This window comes from Lagopus leucura, unplaced genomic scaffold (assembly GCF_019238085.1).
Source record: "Lagopus leucura isolate 7727_CA_CO unplaced genomic scaffold, USGS_WTPT01 Super-Scaffold_100001, whole genome shotgun sequence".
NCBI classification, from domain to species: domain Eukaryota; kingdom Metazoa; phylum Chordata; class Aves; order Galliformes; family Phasianidae; genus Lagopus; species Lagopus leucura.
In genome coordinates, this window is record NW_024962262.1 from 53112159 (window position 1) to 53137938 (window position 25780).

General features: G+C 33.4%; 1 protein-coding gene across 5 annotated transcripts in view; it reads right to left on the reverse strand.

Annotated features, from left to right (window-relative positions):
- Positions 1–16894: 16894 nt before the first annotated feature.
- Positions 16895–25780, reverse strand: part of NLGN4X (neuroligin 4 X-linked) — a 154533-nt gene continuing 145647 nt past the window's right edge. For all 5 annotated transcript variants that reach the window (XM_042868190.1, XM_042868186.1, XM_042868188.1 and 2 more), the window contains one exon: positions 16895–20068. In XM_042868190.1, coding sequence (XP_042724124.1) covers positions 19219–20068 — 850 coding nt within the window. In that variant the 3' untranslated portion in view covers positions 16895–19218. The remainder of the gene's footprint in view (positions 20069–25780) is intronic.

Here is a 25780-nt window from a genome sequence, read left to right on the forward strand (position 1 = left end):
GGTTACTAACAAGGATGATACACAGCATGGTTAACTATTAAATAGAAATGAAGTTGCTCTGAATATGTATCTTTGATAGGATAAAATAAATGGAAAGCACCTGGGGGGAAAAAAAAAAAAAAAAAAAAAAAAAAAAAAAAAAAAAAGTAGTTATAAAGCACTAGGGTTTTATCTAAGTATGCGACAGCACTGAATCAGCTATATGAACACTTAATATATTCCTGTTCTACTGCTGAACAATATATTAAAATGTTTTAGATTTCCCCAGGAGTAATAGCAAAGCCCTCTTGAATTTTCTTTCTGAAGCAGAACTGTTGCAATGTATTTGGAAGATCTTTATTTTGTAATCAGAAAAAAAAGTGAGAAATTTGTTTCAAAATAACAAATGCAAACAAACAACAAAACGAATAAATGTATAAATGTATAATGTTGGGGAAAAAAAGCCGAAAACCCCTTTGTTTTCTACACATTCTCTTTCAATTCCTACTCCAACTCTTAGAAAAACTACAGTTAGTCCTTAATCAGGTGTGAGAAAGCATGAGAGGGCAGGTGTTTATTCATTTTGTTCACAATACCTTTTAACAGTTTTAATTATTGCACACTGAGCCTTGAGGATAACTTTCAATAGACAGCAAAAATTTGTTTCAAGTCTCTTTCCTCAGTGCACAGTACTTACTTCACCAGTTTCAGTACAGAACCTTCTGATTTCACTCTGTCAGCAGCAGTAGTGGGGCTGATATTATCCTGCGCAGGTAACTTGCAGTGGTGCAGTTCAGCACCATATACCCAGCACTGCTTTAGGTTGCTTTTACACACATCATTCATTACTGAATAATGACAAAATATGATAAACTGCAGTGACAAGTAGAATGATCATATTTAATTATGTGCAAGAGAAATGACGAAAAATATGTATCATACTGATACTATTAATCTTTTAATTCCTACGACAAGGAACTAAATGCCATTTATTTAGTCACAATATGTTTTTTGGCAATATGCTAATAAAAAGTCTATGAGAAATAATGTAGAATGAACTCCTCAGAGTTTCTGACAAACTGATGTTTGTTCTTTTTATTGAATATTTTGATTTTCATATACGATATTACTGGAGATGCTCAAGGCCAGGTTAGATGGAGACCTGGGCTGACTGACCTAGTGCCTGATTTAGTCGTTAGCAATCCTGTACAAGGCAGGGAGGTTGGAACTAAGTTATCTTTGAGGTCCTTTCCAATCCAAGCCATTCTGAACTTCTGGGTCTTAAGAGATCTGATTGAGACTGTTCAGTCATTATTTTCACTGAAGTAAGCCAAGACCTAGATATGCAAGGCTGATATAAGAAGGTATAAGAAGAAATGCTGATGGGGAAGAAAAATAACACAAATACTCTTTATCTAAAATGACTGTTTTTCATCTGTGGGCAATGAAGACATTTCAGTTGTGAAGCTTTTTGTCCTGCTTGATTATTAGCAATGATGAGTTACAGAATTAATAGTGTTGCTCATTTGATAGCAGGAAGCTGTGATGACTCTTCTTATCATTACCATCAAAACTAATCAGCCAAGCTGCTATTGTCATGTGGTACATGACCATGACTGAGAAAACTAATGGATGAAAACTGGAAGAGAATACACTAAATTAATTTTCTCATTTTCTCTGTTGCTTTCCTCTCAGAGACAGGGTAGCATCTATGCAAAAGTATGTCACAGAAGCACAGTTATTTAGCAGAAGAAAATAGTTTGTTCTCTTCACTTCTAGTCAAGTACAAATATGGATGAAAACAAGCCGAAAGGAATTTCTATAGAAACTAATAAATTTTATGATTGGAGTTCATTCATAGACTTTCTCTGTTTTCTTTTACAAAGCATGATGACACAGAAGGCAAGACAGTCTTCTTTTTCTTTTCAAAAGCGTGAAGAAAGCCAAGAAGAGATAATTTTGAAACACCTTGTAAGTCCCATATTCTGTTTTATCCCGAAATAAAATATCTCAATAGATGGATAAAGTGAAAATATTTCTATGAATCTTTGAATTTTATAAAAAATAATGAAGGTGTTCAACCAATTTCACAGCAACAATCTATAGCAATATATTATTCTATAAAGAATATATGGCTATATATCAGAGGGTAGATTTCTGATTTGAGGAATATCAGTAAGAGTAGACATTAATTAGATATAGAGAAGTAAAGGAGAAAATCAGCAATTTCTTCCATTCTGATATGTTTGGTCTCCTCCCCACTCGAACTGTTTGCAGAATAGATGGCTATTCAGCATTTTCCCACTGTTCTTTTTTTTTTCTTTCTTTCTTTTTTTTTTTTTTTTCTATAACTCTATATGATAAATGCCAAGATCATTTGTTTCCTGAAATGATTTTAGATTTTGTTAGCAACTTAACTTCAAGGCAAACACAAGGAAACTGAAGGGCTCAGGCGAGAGATGGTAAGTTTTGCTCCTGACATAAGCTGACTTTAAACAGTGAAAATAGAACTGAAATAGACCCATCAAAATAAAAAAGAAAAATAATAATAATAAAAAAAAAAGAGACAGAGAAAGAATAATATAATAATAATGTGTAATTCAGGTACCATTTACAGTACGAAGAAATAGCCTGTGAGAAAATAAAAAAGCAGAGATACTACTGCTAAATGGAAGACACAAATGTAGCAAAAATATCAGTTAAGACCTATTTCATCAATAATATTTTTATTGGAAACCAGCATAACAAAAATATTTTGAATATCCTTAATTTTCTGTAGATTAACACTAATTTGGTAGAATTGATTAAAATGGATAAAACTAATTTAAGAAACACAGTACTGTGGGTGTTCAACCACTCACAGTATTTGGGGTGTTATTTTCAATATTTTTTTTATATACCATCTTCAAAACATTATTTTCATCAGTAGAAAGACTATATATATATACACACCAGAGCAGAAAAAGGTAAAAATAAAAGCATACACCTCTGCAGCAAAACATGCAAAGAAGAGTATCTGTGGGAAATCTGTATATGCAATGAATAGACAAAGTTCCACTGAATTCTTTGGAATAGTTTACTCCATTTCAAACACAACTTTAGAAAATACGCTGTTGCTCGTGCTGCACACACTTAGTTTCTTTGCTTCTTTTGTTCTGCTTCTGGATTAAATGCCATTGTGGCATAAATATTCTTATCGAACCTAACCCACACTTGAGCCTCTTCTGTGAAATAAGAAAGGTAAGTTGAAATCTTAATCAAGTTAATGCGAACAGTGCTCTAAACATGTCACCTGCATCACACAGGGAGCAAATGTTTTCTCCTTTGACCAATACATAATTATTATGGAATTCAGCAAATTCTTACCTTTCTCACTTTGAATCACCCCTCAGATTAATATCAGATCACGTGATCATTCTTTTGCCAATTTTAAGGATTAAAAAAATACATATTTCAACTGAAATGTGATGATAATCCAACTACTGTATGCTGTTTTCTCTTTATTCTTCTCCCTTTATCCTGCATTCAAACTTCTAAGTATGCTCTTGTGTGTAAGTTGTGACACAGTGTGGGTTTGGTAATGTCCTGTTAGTATGTTTGATGACTGAATATCTGTGGGAAGACATTTTACTTTTTTGCCTGTGTTCTTTAATTCTTTGGGCTAAATGAGTATTGTTGTGCACAATATACAAAGTAAACTATGCAAACTGAGATTTCATTTGTCTTAGTATTATGCTGTTTTAGAAATAGAAAAATGATTTTACAAAATATTAAAAATAAAATAAAGTCACTTTCAATTTTTTTCAAAGAAAAACAACTTTTATTGTTTTATTTTTGGAAAAATATACTGAAAATTTCAATATGAATACAGTTCAGTGAAAAATTTCTAGCATAATAAAAATTCAATCCTTTTTCATTCCCCTTCCCTCACCTTTTTAAATAGAGTAGGAAATTGTTACAGACCATTGTATGCTATTAATACATTAATTGATTCTTATTTGTGAAATGTACACATTGACAGAAGCAGGCATATATTAATATCTAACATTACATTTAAAATAGTGTGATTTTTGTTATTTCCCTCTATTGACTCACCCCATTTTACTATGAATGAAAAAAAAAAGGATTATAAATATGTATGCATCTAAGATATTTCCCATATAAAAAAGAAATCTCTGATGAGATAACAAAAGATAATTTATCCTAACACTTAAATTAATTATTCTTTGATGTCAGTGAAATAATCTGAATGCCTTTTCTTTCCTGGGGCTTCATTTTCTTTTCTGAATGTGTTGCTTTGATATTATTTAATCCAGTACAGTTCTAGTGAAACTGGATGCTATTCTGTAATAGTCAATATTCTCTCCAGTCTTCAGTGCTGAACTGTGACTGCAGCAGGACTTAAAATTTGAGATTTATTGTGTGAGTACTAATTCTGGTGATGTTTTTAATAATAATAATTAAAAAAAATAGTAAAAAAAAAAAAAAAAAAAAGACTGATAAATATGTTTCAGTCAGAATAAGCTACATCCTGTAAATACATTAAAAATGTATTAATTTCAAATTTCTTACTATGGATAAGCTAAAATTAGAATATATTATTATTACTAAAGCAGATTTTTTTTTTTTTTTTTTTTTTTTTTTTTTTTTTTTTGTCTTCCAGCAGAGAGGAAAAATGTATTAAAATGGTCTTGATTTAGAAAGAAACTGTTACACATATTTTCCTTATTTTTATGAGAGCATGACTATCTTTCTTGATTCATCAGTGTTGAACATAGTTGGAATTTTGATATTGCTTCTAGAGGGAACAGATTTAGAGTAATTTATATATGCATGATAAAAGGACTAGTAATTAGAGCTTTGCAGAAGCATGCATAGTGCTTGCCAAAGTCACAAATTGGTGCATAACTCAGGTCTAAATTTTGTTTGCTCATTTGACCTTGTATGAGGAAACCTATTATGACAGGTGAGTGAACAAATGTTTTCCACATTTATCTTCAAGAATGAATTTGGAAGTGAATGTCTGCAATCTTTTAACGTAAGTAAAACTAATTCTGATGTATAATAATTATACATAATAATAATTAAAAAGAAACGGAACGGGGTAAAGGAAAAGAAGGTATTTAAGACATTCTCAAAGTAGTTCAATTTAAGGAACTATGACTTTCGTCCTCCTAATGAGCTAGGAGGGACATTTTTCAACTGTGGACCATGGCCAAGAGAATCCTTGACAGACAACCACTGGGTTCTTGGCATGTCCTTGTAGCATAAGGTGCCTCTTCTCAGTTGAGGATGGTACTCCTCATTCCATCCTTTCTGCCTTGTATAATGATAAATTACCACTAATCTACCATCTGTTAGATCTTCTGCTGCTTGAGAATGCTTGTCTAGGTAAGTGAAACAAATACTGTGCTTGCAGATGCACAGGTCAATGAACTCATCTCCCAGAAATGTTCAGGAGAGGATAGATCTGCTTTCACGGATCATGGTCTGGCACTAGGCAAAGGCAAGATTGTGGACCCATTTGGAAGACCTCCCACAGTAGTGGTGGTAGGACAGTGAGCATTCAGAATTCCAAATAAAAAGTCATCAGTGTATATTAGAATAGCTGATTTACAAGTAAGTATTGGATATCATCATGGTGCACTCCTTGAGAAAACAGTGGACTGCGATGATTAAGACATACTATTCTTCTGTACGTTTAGAAGAAAAACTGAACAGAATACAGCAGGTATATATAAAATACATTCTATTTTCTAGAATGAACAAAACTTACTCATTCCACTTCTGACTGTAATCACTCACCTTGTCCCTTCATCTACTCAGTCTTTATGGCATAGTCCTTTTATGCTCTGTTCTTATAGCAGTTTCCTTTTTTATTATGAAATTTCAATCCAAATGCTTCAGAGATACTTCAGAAACATTTGTTACAGGCAGTCCATGATTACACTCAGAATGATTCAGCTGGGAGAGACCTTCAAAAACCATCTAGTCTGAGTGCCAAACCGGGCTAACAAAAAAGTTAGAGAATATTATTAAAGACATTATCCATTAGCCTGTCTTAGTGACAGGCTTAGGATAGCAACTACCTCTTCAGGAAATCTGTTCTAGAGTTTGGCTACTCTCACAATAAATAAATTTTTCCTTTGTCCAGACTGAACAGTGCAGCTGTATGTCATTTCCACGTATTCTGACATCAGTAGGCACTGAGAAGAGACCAGCATTTCCTTCTCCATTTCCCTTACTCAGAAAGTTGCAGAGAACGAGGTCATCTTTCAGCCTCTTCTTCTCCATGTCTGTGCATTTCTGAATCACATTTTATCCTTGATGCCATGGAAAACCACTAACACTGTGATGCCATGAAAAAGTCCAAATTTTAGTGTAGTTCTCATCCCACTCACCTGGGTTTAGTGGTGCAGGTTCCAATCAGAGCTAGGTATAAGTGCTTTTTTTTAACCTTCTGCAAGTATGAATATATATAAAGTAGCTTAAGAAAAAAATGTTAGTGTTTCTGACATTAGCAACTGAATTTTCATTATTGAAAATTAATTATTTACCTGAACACCCAGTCTTTCCTTTTCAGCTTCTCCATCATTTTTACTTCTGGATCTGCACATTTCATAGCACAGCCCTTCGTTTCTGTTCTTCGCTTTCTCCAAATGTTGTGCTATCTTTCTTCTGCTTCTACTTTCACTATAAGTGTATCTTTTCTTTGGGTTTCACTCTTTTCTTATGCCTTTCCATTCTTTCTTTCCTTCTTGATAGTTACATGACTGCAGAGAGACAGAAATACAGCAACCCTCTTCATTTTCTGTCCCAATGGTATTTATTTATTTATATTATTTTTTGCTAGATTTAACTAGCGTACATAGAGCAGAAGTCAGAAAAAAACTATTTCTTGATGCACAGGTGAGGATAGCTTGAAGAATGTTTAAAGTTGAACCATGATGGAGCAGTGCAGAGCTGCTGAATTCTATACCATTATTCCCATCCTGAATAGCCGAGGACTCCTCGCCTTGGTGCAGTAATATCAATCACTTATAAATTAGGAAGCAGAATACCAGTAAAAGTGAAGAGCAAGAAGAACTTTCTGAACTACTAAGACTTTCCTCATAATACCTGTGATTTCTAAATCTGCAAATCATTATGATGTAAGGTATATAAATATCTGCTATTTAAGTGTTCTGGAAGACAGCCAGAATATATAAAATAGAAAGAATTAAGGAATATCTGCATTATCCAAATGCTTCAGCAGCAATAAAAGCTTTTTGTTGTTGTTATTGAGATTGCTTTCCTACTTCCAGTTTGCAAACTACACGTTTGAGTTTACAAGTATTCAGTTTTCACTCTCTCTTGTAAAACATGTATATAGTACATACTTCCATTATATAATAATTAAAAGGTAATTAGTTTTGATCTTTCAGATTAACTTATTGTGATAGGGCAATGAATTATGAAAAGTGGACCTTAAAAGAATGTTTTGATATCTAGAGTTCTGATATTCTTGGTATGGCTTATAGATAACTAAAGCTCATTTTCTTCTAATATCACTATCACACTGTAGATATCTTATTTGTTGTTTCTACTATGGATAATGTGTTCAGAGAGACTACAGACAAGGTACCACAGAAATGTTCAAAGGACTTCAGACAATAAAAATGTCTAAATGACAGAAACACCTGGTCATTTGAAAGTCAAATCTTCCTTTCCAAAATACAGTAATTTGAAAGACTTTTTTTTTTAACATAAGGTACTGCAATACCTCATGCTCTTCAAATATTTCCTGCAATTAAAACCAAAGTATTTCTTTTTCTTTTTTTTCCCGCAACCTTTTTTGTTTCCTATCTTGATTTCTATCCTGTTACCATATTAATTTTTAAATTCAGTCTAGTTTGAAGTTAATTTAGTCTAGTTTGAAATCAAATAAATTTGACTAAAATGCTGCAGTAAATCTTATACATGTGAGATTCGGATACTCAGAATAAAGTAATTATCAACTTTGCGTAATTTCACTGACCCATAAGGAAAACAAAATATTTTCCTCAGATTTGAGGATATCCTTTTTTTGTTTTGTTACTTGATTTGAAATTACTTCATGGAAACTGCATTTTTAGTCCCTCTGACCTTCAACTTTTTCATGGTGATATAGGTTTGATAAATTAAAATAGGATATTTTGCTTATTTGAGGTGTTCAAATTTTCTAACTCCATCATTTATAACAGCTCTAGAAATGCAGCAACTTAGGTTTTAATACAGTACACTCTGATAAAATTACTTTATCAAATGTCAGGTGTTTTTTAATTAATATAATTTCATCAGGAGTGCAAAATAAAAAATTATTATCTAAGCTTCTGTTTTTTACTTTGATTCTTTAAGATTATGTGTGCTTTTATGCCTATTATTTGTACTAAAAGTGTCATGTTCCTGGGAAATCTTGAGAGATTTAAAATTTTAAGTTAATGATGGTTCCATAGATGAAAAGAGGAAAAGTGAAATAAAATGGGATTTGAAGTATCATTTACACAAATTTAAATTAAATGAAACAATATTTTACTCGTGGTGAAGAACAAGTTTTTTAAATGTTGATTTGTACTTTTAAAGACAGAAGTGATGTGCTCAGGCTGGTGGAAGATACTCAGCTCACTAAAAGTGAGAAAAAAAAAGAGATTTAAGACTATAATACTCACTGTGTCTGAAATAGAAAATAAACCATAACATATAACTATCCATTCCTTTTTGCACAGTCTAGTGAAAAACATGTTGTTTCCAGTTGTAATATTTAAGTAGAAGATGTAAGCAGGGGGGAACTATGCAGCCTAATGCTGACATTCATAATTCTTATCCCCAAAATCTCAGAATAAAAACTATTATCAAAGTGAGTGGCAAAACACAAGAAATATGGTATTGCCTAGATTTGGTAATGCCATAGGACAGAAGTAAAACTAGGCACTGATTTTGAAAAAGTTTTGCCATCCTGAAAATTAGTAGTAATAGCAGCATTTTCTTGTATACATCCATTCACATCATACTTGAGTGTCTGGCATTCTATGTTAGTGTCAGGAAAGTATAACATAAAATAAAATGAGGAAGTAGTTTGCCACTAACATGTTTAACAAAAGATTTGGAGTTTTAAAAGTAGGGAACAAACAGATTTAGGCATACTATTAATTCTGTGTCTGCTATATTTAATGAAAAAGGGAAAGCTAGTTCTCTTTTTCCAGTATGTCCAAAGTCAACATTGGGAATTGGTTTCTTTTTTAATAGAGTTGAGCAGAATTTCAAGACAAGTACATGTTTTGCAAATGGCTTCAAGACTTTACAGTTTAGGAAGCATTTTGTGGTTGAAATCAAAGGCAGTGAACCATGAACTGAACTTAGAAAGCAAGATGAATTAGCCTTGACAGGGTGGGAAATGTCCATCATTTTATATCCCAAAGACATATTCGTAAATTTCTAGCCTGTAAAATACAAGAGGGACAATAACTGATGCCAGGTTGTGCAGAAGTGTCAGAGCATTTCCTTTGCATCCATAGATCTCTGTGATTTGCTCGGAGACAGGGGGCGCATCTTCATAGAAATTGATTCCAACTCTGCCCTAAGACTGCTTATAATGTGAACCAAAGTTTACTTTGTGAGTAAGTTTTGATAAATGGGAATGAGGAGATTTTCTTTTAAAATATGTCCTTATCCAAATGAAAATACTAACATAAACAGACCTTAGAAGTACCAATTTACTTCGTGCTCTCTGCATTGTTTTCTGAACTATTATTCTCATTGTGTGCATCCAGTCTCCTCCTCTTTTCTGGTGCATCCTTTTTTTTTTTTTTTTTTCCTTCAATATTCCCTCTGTTCAGTTAATACAGGCACAAATAACTTCTCTGTTTCTCTTGTGTCTGTGATTAACAGTCTCTTTTCTTCTGTAGCTCCTGCCATCCTCCTGACTCAGTTTTGTCCATTCTGGATCACTCACTTTTACCTACACTATTATGCATAACCTCACTTCACACAAGTGAATGATATTCATTCTCTTTTTCTGAGGAATGACTGAGAACTAGATTCTGCAACAGAATTATGACAGCTGAGGACTCATATTCACAAATTAGTGAAGAAAAAACAAGTTATATTGTCAGGTACCCCTTAGTTATATTATTTTGTGCATCTTTGAGAAAAACAAGTGTACATTTCTGGGGAAAAAAAAAAAAAAAAAAAAAAGTTTGAAACAATGTGTTCCAAAATACCGGTGAAATGCATTGGTATCTTTCACAGTCTGTGATAATAAATAATTGAAAGTAAGTTGTATAATCTGACATTGAAAACTGGCAGCCAAGAAGTAAATAATAACCATGTATATCAATATGTCATAATTATACCTATACAATAGGTAGATGTAGAAATATGTACTGGGTGTCTAAATAAGTAGCCTTCTAGGTTCCTGGACTAGAAAGTGTACTTACAGTTTGTCAAATAGGATATGATACAAAATGATTTCCGTGTTTTCATGCTTTCAATTTTACAGTACAGAAACTGCTCTGAAACTGATTGCTAAAATTGTGGAGGTATATAACAATCCCAGAAGTAAAAGCAATACAGTTTTGTTCATTTTATAAATTTTTTTAATTTTTTTTTTCATTTAAGAACTATTCTGGTTTACTTTTTTTGAATCAGCTCACATTTGTTTTACAAGTTTCTATATTATCTCCGAGGAAAAACTAAAATAAATAAAAGTTAAAATTTTCAAATCCCATCGGGAAGGAGAAAAGTACTAGTATGCCTTAAGTTGATTTTCTTAACAGATGAAAAAAAAAAATAAAGAGTCATCTACTTTAGCTCTACTGCAGCTGTTCCTGTGAAATTAAGTGGATAGTGTCATTCTCCTTTCTTATGAAAGCAACATTAGGAAAATTTGAAATATTCAAATTATAGATATAAAAGAATAAATTTGACAGTTGTAGAAAGATGTATGACACTCTGTATCTCAGAACAATTCAATTGCCCTGTTGTTAATTTTTGTACTTTTAGGAAGAGCAGAGGTGACAGTAGTTTTCTTCAAGATCAAATATGTAGGCCACTAAACTATGCAAGGTGGCATCAAAACCAAATAATTCCAGGGGCCGCATAAAGACGAGGCAAACAAGAGAACTATCCTCAGTTTAGTATAAATCCACAAACTGGGACTTGTGATTATCTATTCCTCCAGGATTACTTGAGGGCTTCACATTATTAAATGTTAATTCCAGTTTCAGAAGAATTTATAGAATTTGCTGAATTACATCAAACTACAATGATTTCATTAACCAAAATTATCTGCATTTTCTGTTTTGTAGTTGGTATTGTCCTTCACAAGATCCTTATTGAAAAGATTTTTACATTTCTTACTGTCCATGTCTTAGTAAACTGCTGAGTGCCAAGAAAAATGTTTGTAAACCAGCTATGTGAGCACAGTTAGCAATATATTACCATATTTTAATCTGTACTGGTCCCTAGATAGATGACAGCCTTCAATAGGAACAAACTGTCCTCCACAAAAAAAAACAACTTTACACACAAGTTCTAGATGGTGTATTGGTAACAGGAGATGAAGAATATCTGATGCCTGATAGAACTGTCAGCTACCCAAAGCTCCAGCAATTAGAGCGTTTGGTTGTCTTTAGTTATGTGCTGCAGGTTTGAGAGCTGCTAGCTGTTATTCCATGTGTCCTTGGCATATATTTATATCCATAGACTCAGCAAGAAAAGGTAAGTATCTTTGTACTTACTGTTTATTGAAGCAGTAATTTATGGAGCTGTTGCAAATGAAATAAAATATTTTAACTATATGCATGTTCACCTGATCTGCATTTAGATCCCAAAATCCAAGCAACTCTGACAAATACCATTTTTTATGTCTTAAGGGCCAGTGGTTACTGGAACACAGCATCCAGGAACACAGTTCTAGGGACCTTCCTTTTCCACTCCTCTGCATCAGGAAAGCAGATTTTGAGCATCATCCCTGTCTGTTGGCCTCTACATACAAGATGCATCTCCAGGTGGGACATGTGCCTCATTTCTATTTTCATTATTCCCTATTTATCAAGTTTGGCACCTTGTCTTTCTTGGAATTAAATGATTTGAAAGTTTCTTTAGTCATTTACAGACACAAGAGCACATTTCACTTTGCTGTATTTTCTACCATAGCAGCACTATATTCTGGCAAAACTAGGGCATCTTGGGATTTAGTTTTGTATTTCTCAATACCCAGATGAGTACTGTAGATTATATTCAAATCTAAACCCATATGATATAGCGTTATGACACAATGCCTTTTTTCAAAATCCCATTATAAACTAGTTATCTCTACTGATTTCATTTGACTAGTCCCTGTAAAAATCTATCCTTTGCAAATTTGTTTTTTTTCTTCTGTTGATCAATCTACATAGAAATCTGTCACATTAACTTCATATCTCACTATATCATATCATTTGGTATTTCTGCCTGTCAAAAAAACCATGCATATCTAATTCCTATTTATTTTACACTCTTATCCCTTCAGTTTCTTTGCTACTGCTTTTAGGGACTCTTGAAAGTACAAACTCCATTAAAAATGTTTTGTCAGTATCCTGAAACATGCAAATTCCATTCTAGTTTCTGAAGTGGGGTATACAGTAACTGAAGTGTAGAAAGCACTCTGCAACAACTCTCCATCAAATTCAGCTTGTTGCTTTTACAAAATAACCACCAATGCAGGAAACTAGAGTGTGATCCTCAGTGTCTAAAGCTTCTGTGAGCTTTGACTTAACTGTTGTTTAAACATTTTTGATACAATGTAATATGATTTTTAAGCATGAAACTGGTAATTATATTTATTTCTATATATATTAGAAAGAAACATCTTTATCAGGTGGGAGCCAATGCACAAATATACCATAAATTCCTGTCATTAAAGGCTAGCTGTGCCAGGCATCTATTAGTTTGCTCTGATGACAGACCTTTTGTAAAAGGTTTAAGAAATGCAAATGTTTTAGATTATTTTTGCTGTTGTTTTAATGATACAGCACAATTTAAATCGTGTACCTAAACAAGAATTGTGAATAATGACATATTAGTATTTGAGAAAACTTGGTGTGCAATATCATGATGGACTAACTTAGCTTATCTTTGATTCACAAACAATAGAGAAAAGAAACAAATACTGACAGTGAATGATAGCAGAGTAACAAGAGAACCCGGCTCAAAGATGACACTTCCCACTAAGACAAGCACCACGTCAAACTACAACTGTTGCACTGGCACAAAGTGCAGGCAGCATAGAGATGAAGGCATGAGGATTACAAATTGTTATGTAAATACTGTTATGTAAATATTTCTTTAGAGGAACATTCTGGGCACTAAAAACTGCAAGGAAAATGACAGATGAAAAATGCTCCCTCAGTCATGCAGCAGAGAACACATCTGGGGTTAAACATAACTGTTGTGACAGCAAACAAAAACAAAAACAACAAACAACCAAATAAAGCATAGAAATTCATCTTTATCACTTAGGGAAAACAGATTAAATAGAGATAAGACATACAAAATGATGAGTAAGTACTGTGAGTTGGTACAGATAAAAGCATGACATGAGACATGACAAGCTGAGAAAGTGGTCTCTAGAAATTAGATATTGCTTTAAAATAAAGCATATTTAAAGTTCATAGTATTTTTTTGTGCCATGTTTTGGCAGTGGGGGAGAAAGATAACTACTTGCTAGCCTAAGGATAAGTCTGTTCTAAGTCTGGATTTCCTTTACTATTAAACTAGGAATTTGGGTAATGGGACTACCCTGAAGCATCTAGATAAACTCTAATTCCTGATAAGAGGTAGTAGTGGAAAAAAAATATATGCTTTCAGTACCCGAGAGTAGGAAACAAAAAGATGTCATCTGTTTTGTTTCTCATTTACCTAAGTAGATATTCAAGAAATGACTAGAACTGGCTGGAAATATCTTGTTATTTTTTGTGGGAAAGGGGCAGAAAATAAAGCTGGGAAAATGTACATATTGTAAACATCTGTCAATTTTCAATTGAAAAACATCAAATGTAGCTAATTTATTACATGCTTATTCTACATCTCAGTTATTGCAGTACTAACGTATATTCTCATTAATTACCTTTGCAGTTCATTTGGCTTCTGACAAAACTCTTTGTCTGATCTGGATTTTGTGATTGGATTGCAACAATGAGGGCAGCTCCAAAAGTAATGCCTCCTATTTTATTATGGTGGCCCATGATGTCAGAGGCAAATGTTTGTGTTGTGACAGTAAAGGGGCAGTCCGACAAAATGGTGTCCGACATAGAAGTGTGGATGAAGGAAAAGTATGGAACTGAATTCCTCCATGAAGAAAAACCCACCCACTAATACTCATTGACACTTGCCAAATGTTTGTGGAGACCAAACAGTGGATGTGAGCACAGTGAAGTGTACATTTCAGCAATGGTGACAGTGATGTGAAAGACAAGATGTGTTCCAAACGTCTGCACAGATTTTTAATCATTGGAGAAAACACATAGCTAATGGTGGAGGCATTACTTTTGGAGGAACCTACATATGTCACTCCTGTGTGAGCTGGGTTTTTGGATAAACTAGTCTGAGAAAGCCATAAAAAAATGAAAGCATAACTTTCAAAAACATAACTAACAGAGTGACAGCCTTGGTGGCCATAGCTGAACAACAAACAAAATATTTTGAATCAAAACTGCAACTCAACGTGATATGTTGTTTATTACACTACAGCTCAAGCAAGTTATTTAAACATTTCCAAATCCCTCCCTTATTTTTCATTTGCTTCAATAAAAGGTCAATATCTTACTTATTTTGAGGTGATGAGAAATATTTTTAAACATTACGATATTAAATGCATAATATCATAATTTCTAGTGGGATGAAAATCTCAGTTTTACCAGCTGCTAATGGCCTCTGGAGAGATTCACGCTGATGAGATTTGTGATGTCAAACAGCTGTAGACAAAAATATGAGAAACAGTTGACACTAATTAAATAATACAGATGTATATCTACAAATTTGAGACAAGCACAAAATTATCATTGTATTCTCTTGTACAATTTCTATGTGATATAAAATGCTATTTAATTATCATACTTCTAAGTGCAAATAGAAACATACTAATCTGCAGATTTATATGTCAGACAGCAAAGAATGAAAACAACACAATATTTAATTAGCAAGAAACTTCTGAAGCTTTTTTTTTAATGTGAAATCCATAACTGCAAAAAAGGTTATTTGTTGAGGTCACCCAGTAATTTAAGGTGAACGCTCACAGAAATGACACAATTATAGCCTCTTTTCTTGTGTATGAATTATCTATCTCTAAGCAAGCTGTGAAATTTGTTTACCTGTAATTAAACATATTTTCTGAACAATTCTAAATCTGCAGTTTATTTGCAAAAGCTTTATATACAAATTGAATATTCAAAATTCAAGCTGCTTGATTAAGTCAGTAGGCACATAATATGTTTCTATCTCAGAAGCTTGGTTTTCATATCAAAAATCTGATATGAATCATTCAGAATTTGCTTTTTGCAAATACTCTTCAATAATACACTCAAAGTTCATCAAACCTTATTGTTAGTACCTCCACTCAATAGAATAATTACAGAAAGCAAACAATATCCAGCCAAAATTACTAAAATGTCTATGTACCTTTCCAGTGGAGGGAAATCTGATTGACAAAATGAATTTAATAGCATAAAAGAACAAACTATATTTGCTCACTGAATTTTTGAAGGAAGAATGATCTTAACATATCTGAAATACATGTAAATCCCCTCCACATATATGAGTAACTTATATTGCTACTCCTACATATTTTTCTTAGAAAACTTGTCATTTATCTGAATTTTAAATATGAAGTGAAAGTATATTTACTTGTGGAGGCTGGATGTATTAGATTTTCTGAATCATTTTTAACCTTAGTTTGGAAGATATATTTCTCAGCTGCTAAGCTACACGTTAATAGGGGAAGCTGCTTACCTAAGCTCTTTTTCAGTGCTACAGAGAATACTAAAAGAACAATTAAAACATTGCTTTGATGGGATACAGATGCATACAGATAATAAATATAAGGAGTTTATTCTCATGTCTTCATTGTCTTACTTTCTTTCCTTTTATTGGTAGCTTTATAGAACTAGAAAAGCCACAAAAGCTCAGTGCTAACTTAAAGGTGTGACCTCTGGTATTTTAATATTCGTGTATTGTGTATCAAGGCATCATTTACATAAGATAATGAAGTGGAGATGGGGCAGAAAATGTACGCCTGAAAGACTTTCTATAAAAAAAAAGGATGAACACGTAGTTCTTTGCACAAAGCATTAGAAAATACTGTGATATTTATTATTAAAAATGCTGCTGAAAAGTTTATACATATGTGTCCAGCCATATATATCTTCTATCATTACTTAAGGCAAAAAAACAAAAGATCGCAAAACAATAACAGAAGAAACCATTAAACCCTGCGTGCCTCGTAAGGTCAAGAATATAAGCCTGGGAAAGTACTTTTGCTTTTCTTTTACAGTTTTCAAAGTATAATTTGTTATTATTATTATAGAATTCTAATAAGACCCTATAAATCTGTTCCCTCTATAAATCGTATGTCAGTCCAGATGTACTGAATTATTAAATCAACTTGATTGCAATTACTTTTAAAAGCTAAAATCATTCACTTACAGGAACTTTTTTTTTTAACCCAAATGTCACAAGCCTGACACAGTACTGTACATATTGCTAGCAGAAGACAATTGGAAGTACTAAACAAATACTGTAATTCACATTACAAACATACCCAACTGATTATGATGCCAAGCATCAATACCTTTTTTCTTTTTTCTTTTTTTTTTAAACTATTTTCTTTTTTTTTTTCTTTTTTTTTTTTCTTTTTTTTTTATTATTATTTTAAGAGATATGAACTGCTTCATCTCAGCTGAGGCATCACATAGGTGGTGGAAATGGTCTGGTCTAGCGTTAAGCATTAATCAATATTATGTGATGGATCAGTGAAAAAGGCAGTTTTCCATTTGCTACGACTTGTACTTTGGGCTTGTTGCTTCATCGTATTCCAACCTGAGCATCCAGGTCAGGTAATAGTACATTTATTACAGGTAAGGGATTATATCAGCCACCTGTTGTATTTTTTGTCAAATAATTAACTTTCCTTTTATTTCTTTCCTTCAGAATCTGCTTTACTGCATGCTATAACAAGGAGTTGTATTGACTTCAGTGAATCATTTTGTCACCTTTATTCACCAGAAGGACTATTCCAAGATGTCTTATTAAAAAAAAAAAAAAAAAAAAGAAGTATTGAAAACAAAAAGGGGTACAAGGCATCCTGTGTTAGATTACTATGGGACATATGGTATTGATGCAGCTTAGTCATGAATTTATAATACAAAATACATCTGGGATAACCATGTTGACCAATTTTGTTCAAATATCTTTGGTTACGATCTCTTGATGACGCAGTAAATTTCTAAGAGAAAATGCAAAGCAATCTTCATCTGCGAGAACTTATTTTTAGCTTTTCACATTCAATTCAGTTGTTTGAATCAAATTGCTAAGTTCCTTGTTTGATAGCACTGCAAAGCTCTTCCAGGTGAAGGAAGGGCAGAAGGGAATAATCAGCCAGGAGTTTTGACTTTCCTGACAATAATATTATCTAGAATTTGAAATTACATTCAGATGCATAACATCTGATGACTTTGCTTCTATTTCCATAATTTTCACTAACAATGGCACTGCTGTGTAATAAAGCAGCAAAGTATGTTCTGACAGGAAGATTCTTTCCTCAAGTGCAAAACAGAATACTGGGCAGAGAAGTTCTTTCAAATTTCACTTTTTCTTTAGTTTAGCAAAGCTGAGGAGGTATTTTCTCATCTGAGATCCCTCTGCAACTGCTGGTGAATATAGAGCTATGTTTGCTCAGAAAATGCTAACATAAACAGGGTCTTTTGTTGCTATTGTCAGGGCACGAGACTCTTCCTCATTTATCTCAATAACCAAGAACTACAAACTGGACTTTTGAACATATACTACTGGATGTCTCTTCATTCAATAAGCTTATGATATAGTAATTGTTTTTTGTTTGTTTGTTTGTTTTGTATTATTTTCCATTTTCATATCCATTGCTGTGTTGCAATTTAACAAAAGCTAACACAAAATTAAATTATTAAAAAAAAAATGTTTCAGAAAAGAACAGCAATCTCCTATGAATACTTTAACATGCACTAGTGTAACCTGTAAGAGAAAATATGCAGGTCACACAGACAACTTTATCCTCTGCATGACACCATGGCCTCATATAAATGAAATGTTAGAAAAACCTCATGTTTTTTGTTTACCACTAGTAATTAAGAAGAAAATCCTCCTTTGGCCTTGGAGGAAAGAGAGGTGATATGACTAATGTATATACACATAGGTCACAACTGAATGCACAACCTTTCTAAAAGCTCTTTTCAAACTGAAAACATCAATAAAAGCTTTTTTTTTTTTTTTTTTTTTTTTTGTAGTTGTTTTTAAACGCACATCTATGTACATTTTTACAAAGTTTCTTTAAATATAGTTCAGGCTGGCAAGTCACCTCTGTGCACAGAACTATAAGTATTTTACTGCATAGTCAGTCCTCCTCTTTTTTTTTTTTTTTCCATTTTTGTTATTAATAATAAAATTCTATTTCCCCCATCTGGATTACAGCTTCATATGCTGGGTAAAAGCCCATGATGATGTCTTTGTTTCAACAAGGGCCATTCATCGTATGGCACATAAAGATTTTTTTATTTATTAAAAAGAAACCAAACAAAAAAACCAAAACCAAAACCAAAGACAAAACCAAAAACAAAAAACCAAAACCAAAACATTTGTACAGTCAGTGGCTCTGTGTTCCAGAAGAGTCTGCTTTGCTCGATATGCTCAAAACATCATTTTAAGTGACTTCTTCTGGCCTCAACTTTCAATTAAAGGGGTTGAGATCTTAAAGCAGTATTGTAACAGCAATGTACACTTTTCACATTTCACAGGGTTTATAGTTGATCTTTAACATCAGAGAGTTTCTTTGGGAAGGAACAGTAAGAAAATAATGTCTGTCCTTCTCTTTTACTTGTTTTTACTTAAGATTTGGACAAGGTGTTCAATGAATGGTATTATAACTTTTTCCTCTTCTTTTTTTTTTTTTTTTCCTCTTTCTTCCAGGTGGCTTGTGAGGGGGGAAGGGCTGAGCTATACCCTAGTAGTTGAATGTCCATGGGGCAAATTCGTACTGTTTTGTCCTCCACTGAAGGTGTTGAAAGTATGCAAAGGCTGCATTCCTGTTAATGTATTTGGGATCATGGTTATGGTGTTGGGAGTCATGAGTGGAATGTCGTCTGGAGACCTTCTCAAAGTAAGCGTGTAGTCAGGTGGACAGGTTAGTCTCAGCGTGTCATGGGCCTGCAGTGATTCACACTCATGGTCATGTTCCAGCTGTTTCATCTGCAATGACATGATCTCTTCATTTTGTATGTGCGCGATATCATTGGTTGTGTTCCTCTGGGGGCTAGGGCGCCTGTGAGTCTCGTGACGCCGCTTGTCTTTCTTGTAATATAATGCAGCAAATGCTAAAATATTGAGGAACAGCAAGGATGCTCCCACAGCAATGGTGACGCTCAGCTCAGTAGAGTAATCTCTCTTGTTTTCTATCAGAACTGTTGTATCCTCGGGAGCTGTTTTATGAGTGTCTTTTGAATGTTTGGGATTGTTAGCAGGTGTCATTGCTGGGCGTTTGGTGGCTGGCCACAATTTACCAGGAGAGCGTCGGGTAACATAAGGAAATGATGTCATGTCAGGAGGGGGTACTTTAGTTGTTGTGGAAACATATTGAAAAATTTCATTCAGGTTGTGAAGGTGTGGCACAAGCTCCAACCAGAAAGCAACTTTTGTTGCTCGGTAGTGATCACGAACTCGTGGTTTCAGGCCAATATGCAGATAAAGCTGATCTTTAGGATTGTATTTGGACCAGGCTACTTCTTCAAAGCGGTTTGGTTTTGTGTGGATGAACTTTGTGTCTTGTGGAACAGGCTGGTTTGGATCTCTACAAAAATAAAAAGCAATGTTATAGTCATTTTAGAGCAGCAACAACAATCACAAAATTCTGTCCCTTAGTTAAGGGTTAATCCTCCACTTAACCCAAAAAGAGAAGCTTGGAAAATTTCCCAACATTTACACTGCATGTTATTATGTAAACAAAAGTCTAAATACTTACAGTACAATGTATCTTAGATTCAACAATTCTTTCTTGAATGAAAACAAAGAAAGGATGTGTTTCAGTTACCAAAAGCTCATCTGGAGTTTTGTGAGGCAGTCACATACACTAAAGTAGTCTTAGAGAAGTATTAATTATCTTCTCCCATAGTTTTTAAAGGTTTAGGCTCAGTTCTTCTCAAGATTTGACATCAACATTCTCACTTACTATACCACTACTTCCACTGTTGTAATTAGGCATCTAATCTCTATGAAAATGTTGAAAATACATGCGATCATGAAAGTTTATAATGAATGTGTCTTACACAGAGCTTCAAAACACAAGTATCAGGGCTAATACAGGTATTTGGATACAACATGTCCCTGTGTTCCTTTACTGAGCTATTAATACCCCTTTGTTCAGATATCTACTTTGGGATAAGACTTTGAACTATTTTTCTGCCACAAATCATTCCATAATTTGCATTTTGCATTAAGTGTTCAGTGCACAAGGAACTATATATGGGTTTAGAAGCTGTAGTTTTGTCCCAGCTCCTATGGATAACACCTACATTAGCTGACAAGTTTTATATTAGTTATCTAAGTAATGGCATTTAAAAACAATTGCAATTAAATATTTGAATTAAAAAAAAATTTATTATCCTTTTTTACTGAACTTAACCCAAATATTTTACTGCAATTATGTATCTTCTATCTTTTCTTCTCATTTTTTTCTTTCATAAAGATTCAAAATAAAGACAAGTCTGTAGCATAATAGGTATTTAGATGTCGTTAACATACACCTACCCTTATAATTTTGGCAAGCCTTACTTAGATAAATATAACTTTATCTTGGCATGAACAAATAAAGAGTTTAAAATAAATCTATTAGTTTACTATTATGACCTACATTAGTTTTAATCCTCTCTAGCAGTAAAGCATATTTTCAGAGACTTTGTGATATATTTTACTGAGAGCATATGATTCATTTTCTGTGCCTTGCTCTGAAAACATTCTCCTTTCCATTCCCATATGCATTAGTTTATTTCCAGTGAAAATGATTCTAATATTTTCCTTCTCTTCCAATATACTGTTATGAATGTTATGGGAATATGAAGAACTACTGTTACATATTTTAAAGCTTTTTTTTTTTTTCATTTCTGTTTCCAAAGGCTCATGAGCATGACTGCCAAATTTAGTACTCCTTTGTTGTTTGTAAATATCTATTCCTTAACCGTTCTCAAAATGGACTGGTAATTTGGTTTTAATAATCTTATGATTCTTTCATTCCTCTGTTTACCTGAAATATTTTTTCCTTTTTCAAGTTGAAGAAATAATTCATTTTCTGTGTAATTTAAGTACTTTGTTTTGTTTATGTATGTGGGTTTCCATATTATACTGGATAAAGTATTTCCCATCTCAATAGGATATAAACTAAAAGTTCAAGAATGGTAGCTATTTTTTATTATTATTATTTTATATAAATTCTGTAAATTCTGAAAATAGTAATTTTTTAGTAATTATTCACTATGGCTGAAGCTTGAAAAAAAAATCAGTTTCCAAGTACTGAGGCATTGGATTTTAATATGCTCATACTTTGAAGGATTCTAACATGCATTGAGGAAGGAAATGAAAGTATTTCTTCTATTCTGAAAGAGCACAGTGAAGGATTTAGCAAATTCAAAAGGGAAGATATTGGCCCAGCACAATATATCTGCCACAGTGCATTTGGGCTCAACACATAAATTCTAAAACAAACAAAAAATCAACATGATTATTAAAATGCAAAGCATTTTTCTTTCAGACACTCAAAATCCTGGAAAAGTTACAGCTAAAACGCCCCTTGTGTTCTTCCCTCTTGCTGTTCTGATTCAGAACAGACTCTCAGACTCACAGACTCTGGAAAGGATCCTACATAAGACGTAAATTAAACTAGCTCATGTAAATGAGTTGTACTTCATTCATAGTAGAGGAGATGAAGAAGTTCAGTAGTTCAGCTAAGTATACTTTGTTTCTAATCCCTTCCCTCTTCTCATGAATAGTTTAAGAAAGAGGAAGGAAGAATCCAGGACTCACTGAAAGTAAAAGGAAATTGAACTTTATCAAAACAGAAATTACCAAAATGTTTAGACTTTTTTTTTAGTGTCCATATACAAATGATGCAGACAATGATTTTAGCAAGTAACTTTCTGAAATGAAAATTCTTCCTCTAGAAACAGCCTATGAATATATAAAAATTAACCTTCCTTTTCTTTCTTGCTGTTCTATTTGGTAACTCCATGTCTCCTTTTTAACTGTCTATTAGGAATACTGATTTGTACTGACTCCTCCTCCAAACACAAGAGGGAAAGCTACAGATACATGAGACCAGTCTTATATACTGGGATTTGTTTACATGGCCATATATTAGCATGAAATACCCCAATAAAACAATGAACAGAAAAAAAAAGCAGTCAGTCGTAAACACAACGACTGCATGTGAGTTGATACTAAACTGTATTGTTGGCATCAGTTCTAGGGTTAATCAATAATTCAGTAGATGGTCTTAATATTGTGTAACTGAACTTGGAAGATAGGCACCTAAATAATTTTTTCATAAGAAAATGACTACATATAGTTCTAGCTAAAGGATCTAATACACAGTAACATAACTTACCACAATCATCCTGTGGATGTAAATAAGAAAATTTTTATTTTGTCCCTCCTTCTATGCTCACTGGTGATATTTCATAACATCATAACTTTACAAGTTATGACATGATGAGTCCTTTCCTGGTGATGTTAAACAGTTTATCTTATAAATATTTTTTTCCAGTATCCTATTAAAAAAAAACATGTTTCCAGTATTGTGGATAGCCATAAAATATAGATGTACAAAGCCTGCTCCAAAAGTAATGCCTTTTATTTTATCATATTGGCTCAAAATATCAGTAGTAGACGACGGTGGTATGGCAGCAGTGGGACAGTCTGACAAAATGGCTTCTGACATGGCATGTCATTGAATTCCTCCATGCAGAAAAAATGGTACAAATTGACACTCATTGACACTTACTGAATGTTTCTGGAGACCAAACTGGATGTGAACACAGTGAAACGGTGGGTGGTACATTTCAGCCATGGGGTTAGCAGTGTGAAAGGCAAGCCATGTTCTGGATGGTCAAGCACAACTGTCATGCTACAAAATGAACAGCATCTCAATCGGCTCATCACATTACTTAGAGTGGCGACTAGGTTGAAAAAGACTGTTTTGTAGCTGAGAATTTGCTAGTGTTACATTACCGTGCTCTTTGCATCTGTTGTAGTTTCCATGGAAATAAACAAGAGGCATTACTTTTGGAGGGACCTATGTAGATACTGTCTTTTCTCCTACACAACTAGCTGTTCAAAAAACTTTTGATCTGCTACATTAACTATAACTTCTGTTTTCCTTTTTTTTAGCCTCTCACGTCAATTTGGTGTTTCTGGACTCTCATATGGTTCCAGTGTGTAGTTACAGAACAAAAGGAGACAGAAGATTTTCCTTTAAAAACACATTCTAATTATGATGATAAAAATACAATCTGAATAGTTTTTCAGTTGTATACTTTTTCATGTAACAAATCTCACAGTGCATAGCTTGGTTCCCAATCTCACTGGTTGATAGGGAGGAATATTTTTTGTTAGGATTTTTTGTTTGTAATTCTTTATTTATCCTATTGCTAGAATAAAAATAATGTTTGTTGTTGCTCTTATTTCCCTCTGATGATTTGTTTTCATAATTTATAGAGTCCAGATTAAACAGATTCTACCCCTGAAAATGTTCCTGTCGTGAAATGCATGAACTTGTCTGAAATATACATGACAATCTTTCTTATCTTACATTTTTTATTAAAATGCAAAATCATCTGACTTCACCTATCACTTTCTTTTTCCCACTTTCAACCTGCACTGCTTTGCTCAATTTAACATGTTGCAGTTTATTGTCATTAAATTCTCACCTTTTGGGTTACAAATGTACATTTTTTCTCTCAAGTGCTATGAAGTAAATGTGTCTGCAATAAATGCTGACTGAAGAGTAGCACACATTCCTGTTCACAAGAATTAGTAGGTGACCCATAGGGCAAATAAGGGAACTCTATTTCATAAAGTCTTCTGTTTCACCAGAAGAATTTTGAGAAATGTTAGGAAATTTTCTCTTATCCAGAAATCCAAATAGCATGTCAAAGTGACATTTTTCTTTTATGTAATTTTGCAAGAGCATTAACTATTAGTCACCATAATGGAATTGTTACATTAATGCATTTCATTTTTGGTGTCATTTTTTTACTTCATCAGAGAGTAAAATGTCCTGACAGTTACACAATGAGTCTGCTTCCAAACCACTGAAAGGCCTACTGGTAATTTATTTTCCTTAAGCAGTCTTCTTTAATACATACTTTAAAAAAAAGAAAAAAAAAAACCAAAAAACTCTGTAGAGTTTCTTCACACTTTCCTTGATTTTTTAAGTAATCTCTCATTATTATTATTGAGATTGCCATTCCTCCCTGAAACACTGCTACACAATCATGGTTTTGCCTATATTTCCTTCCCTCACTTTTACCTGTTCCCACTGTTGCCATACTTCCAATCAGCTGTGAGCTACTGAGGAAAGCAATGCATAAATACTCTGTTTCATCTGACCAACAGACTCACTATTGAAAACCGTTATTCCTTCAGAGAAAAACATCAAAAGAAATGCAAAGTTCATAAAGGAGTTCACAGAAGATTGATTTGAAAATACATTTACTCTTTGTAAGTTTAATTATGTCTTCCTTTAAAAAGGCAAACTGAACAGATATCCTTAATAACTCAGTTAACATTTTGCTTCAGAATCATTGACAATAAAATAATTCAGGAGTATTCCTCTGAATTACAAAGAAATTTGGGATTTGTTCTTTACAAGTATATCTTTCCCACAGCTGACTTGAGAAGAGATGGATAAGTGTGAACAAAGAGTACTTTAACTACTCAAAAGAGGGTAATTTTTAGAAACCTGATAAATGTTTCTGAGAACATAGTTTCATATCCACTTTGTGAAACTGCAAACCCTTCTTCACAAGAGTGTCACTTTCAGAGTATCCATTAAGGGCTGGCACACATCCCCTCACATCATCCCCGCTCCCTCTGCTGATGTATCTGCGAGGAGTATAACACACGGCCCTAACTGACAGAACATTTGTGCATATAACATTACAATTTCTGTTAGGATAGTACTACTGACAGTGGACTGAAGCTTTAAGTGCACCTCTTAATGAAGCTCTCACATATAATTTTCCACACAATGGAATCAAAAGCCATATATTCATGCAATTTTTATATCCCAAATCTAGTTTGTCTCACCTGCTTTGTAACAAATTACTTCCCTATTTCTAGGCTAAGCTAGAAACAAGGTTTTGAAAAGGCTAAGACATGGGTTCATAACTGGGTGATGGTTAAGTGTAGCTTGCTGAAATTAGCTTTCAAGTAGAAACAGCTGCAAACTGCTTGCAACTATGAGTAATAGTGGCAGTTGGGGCTGAAAGAAACTTCCTAAAAATTGTTTAGA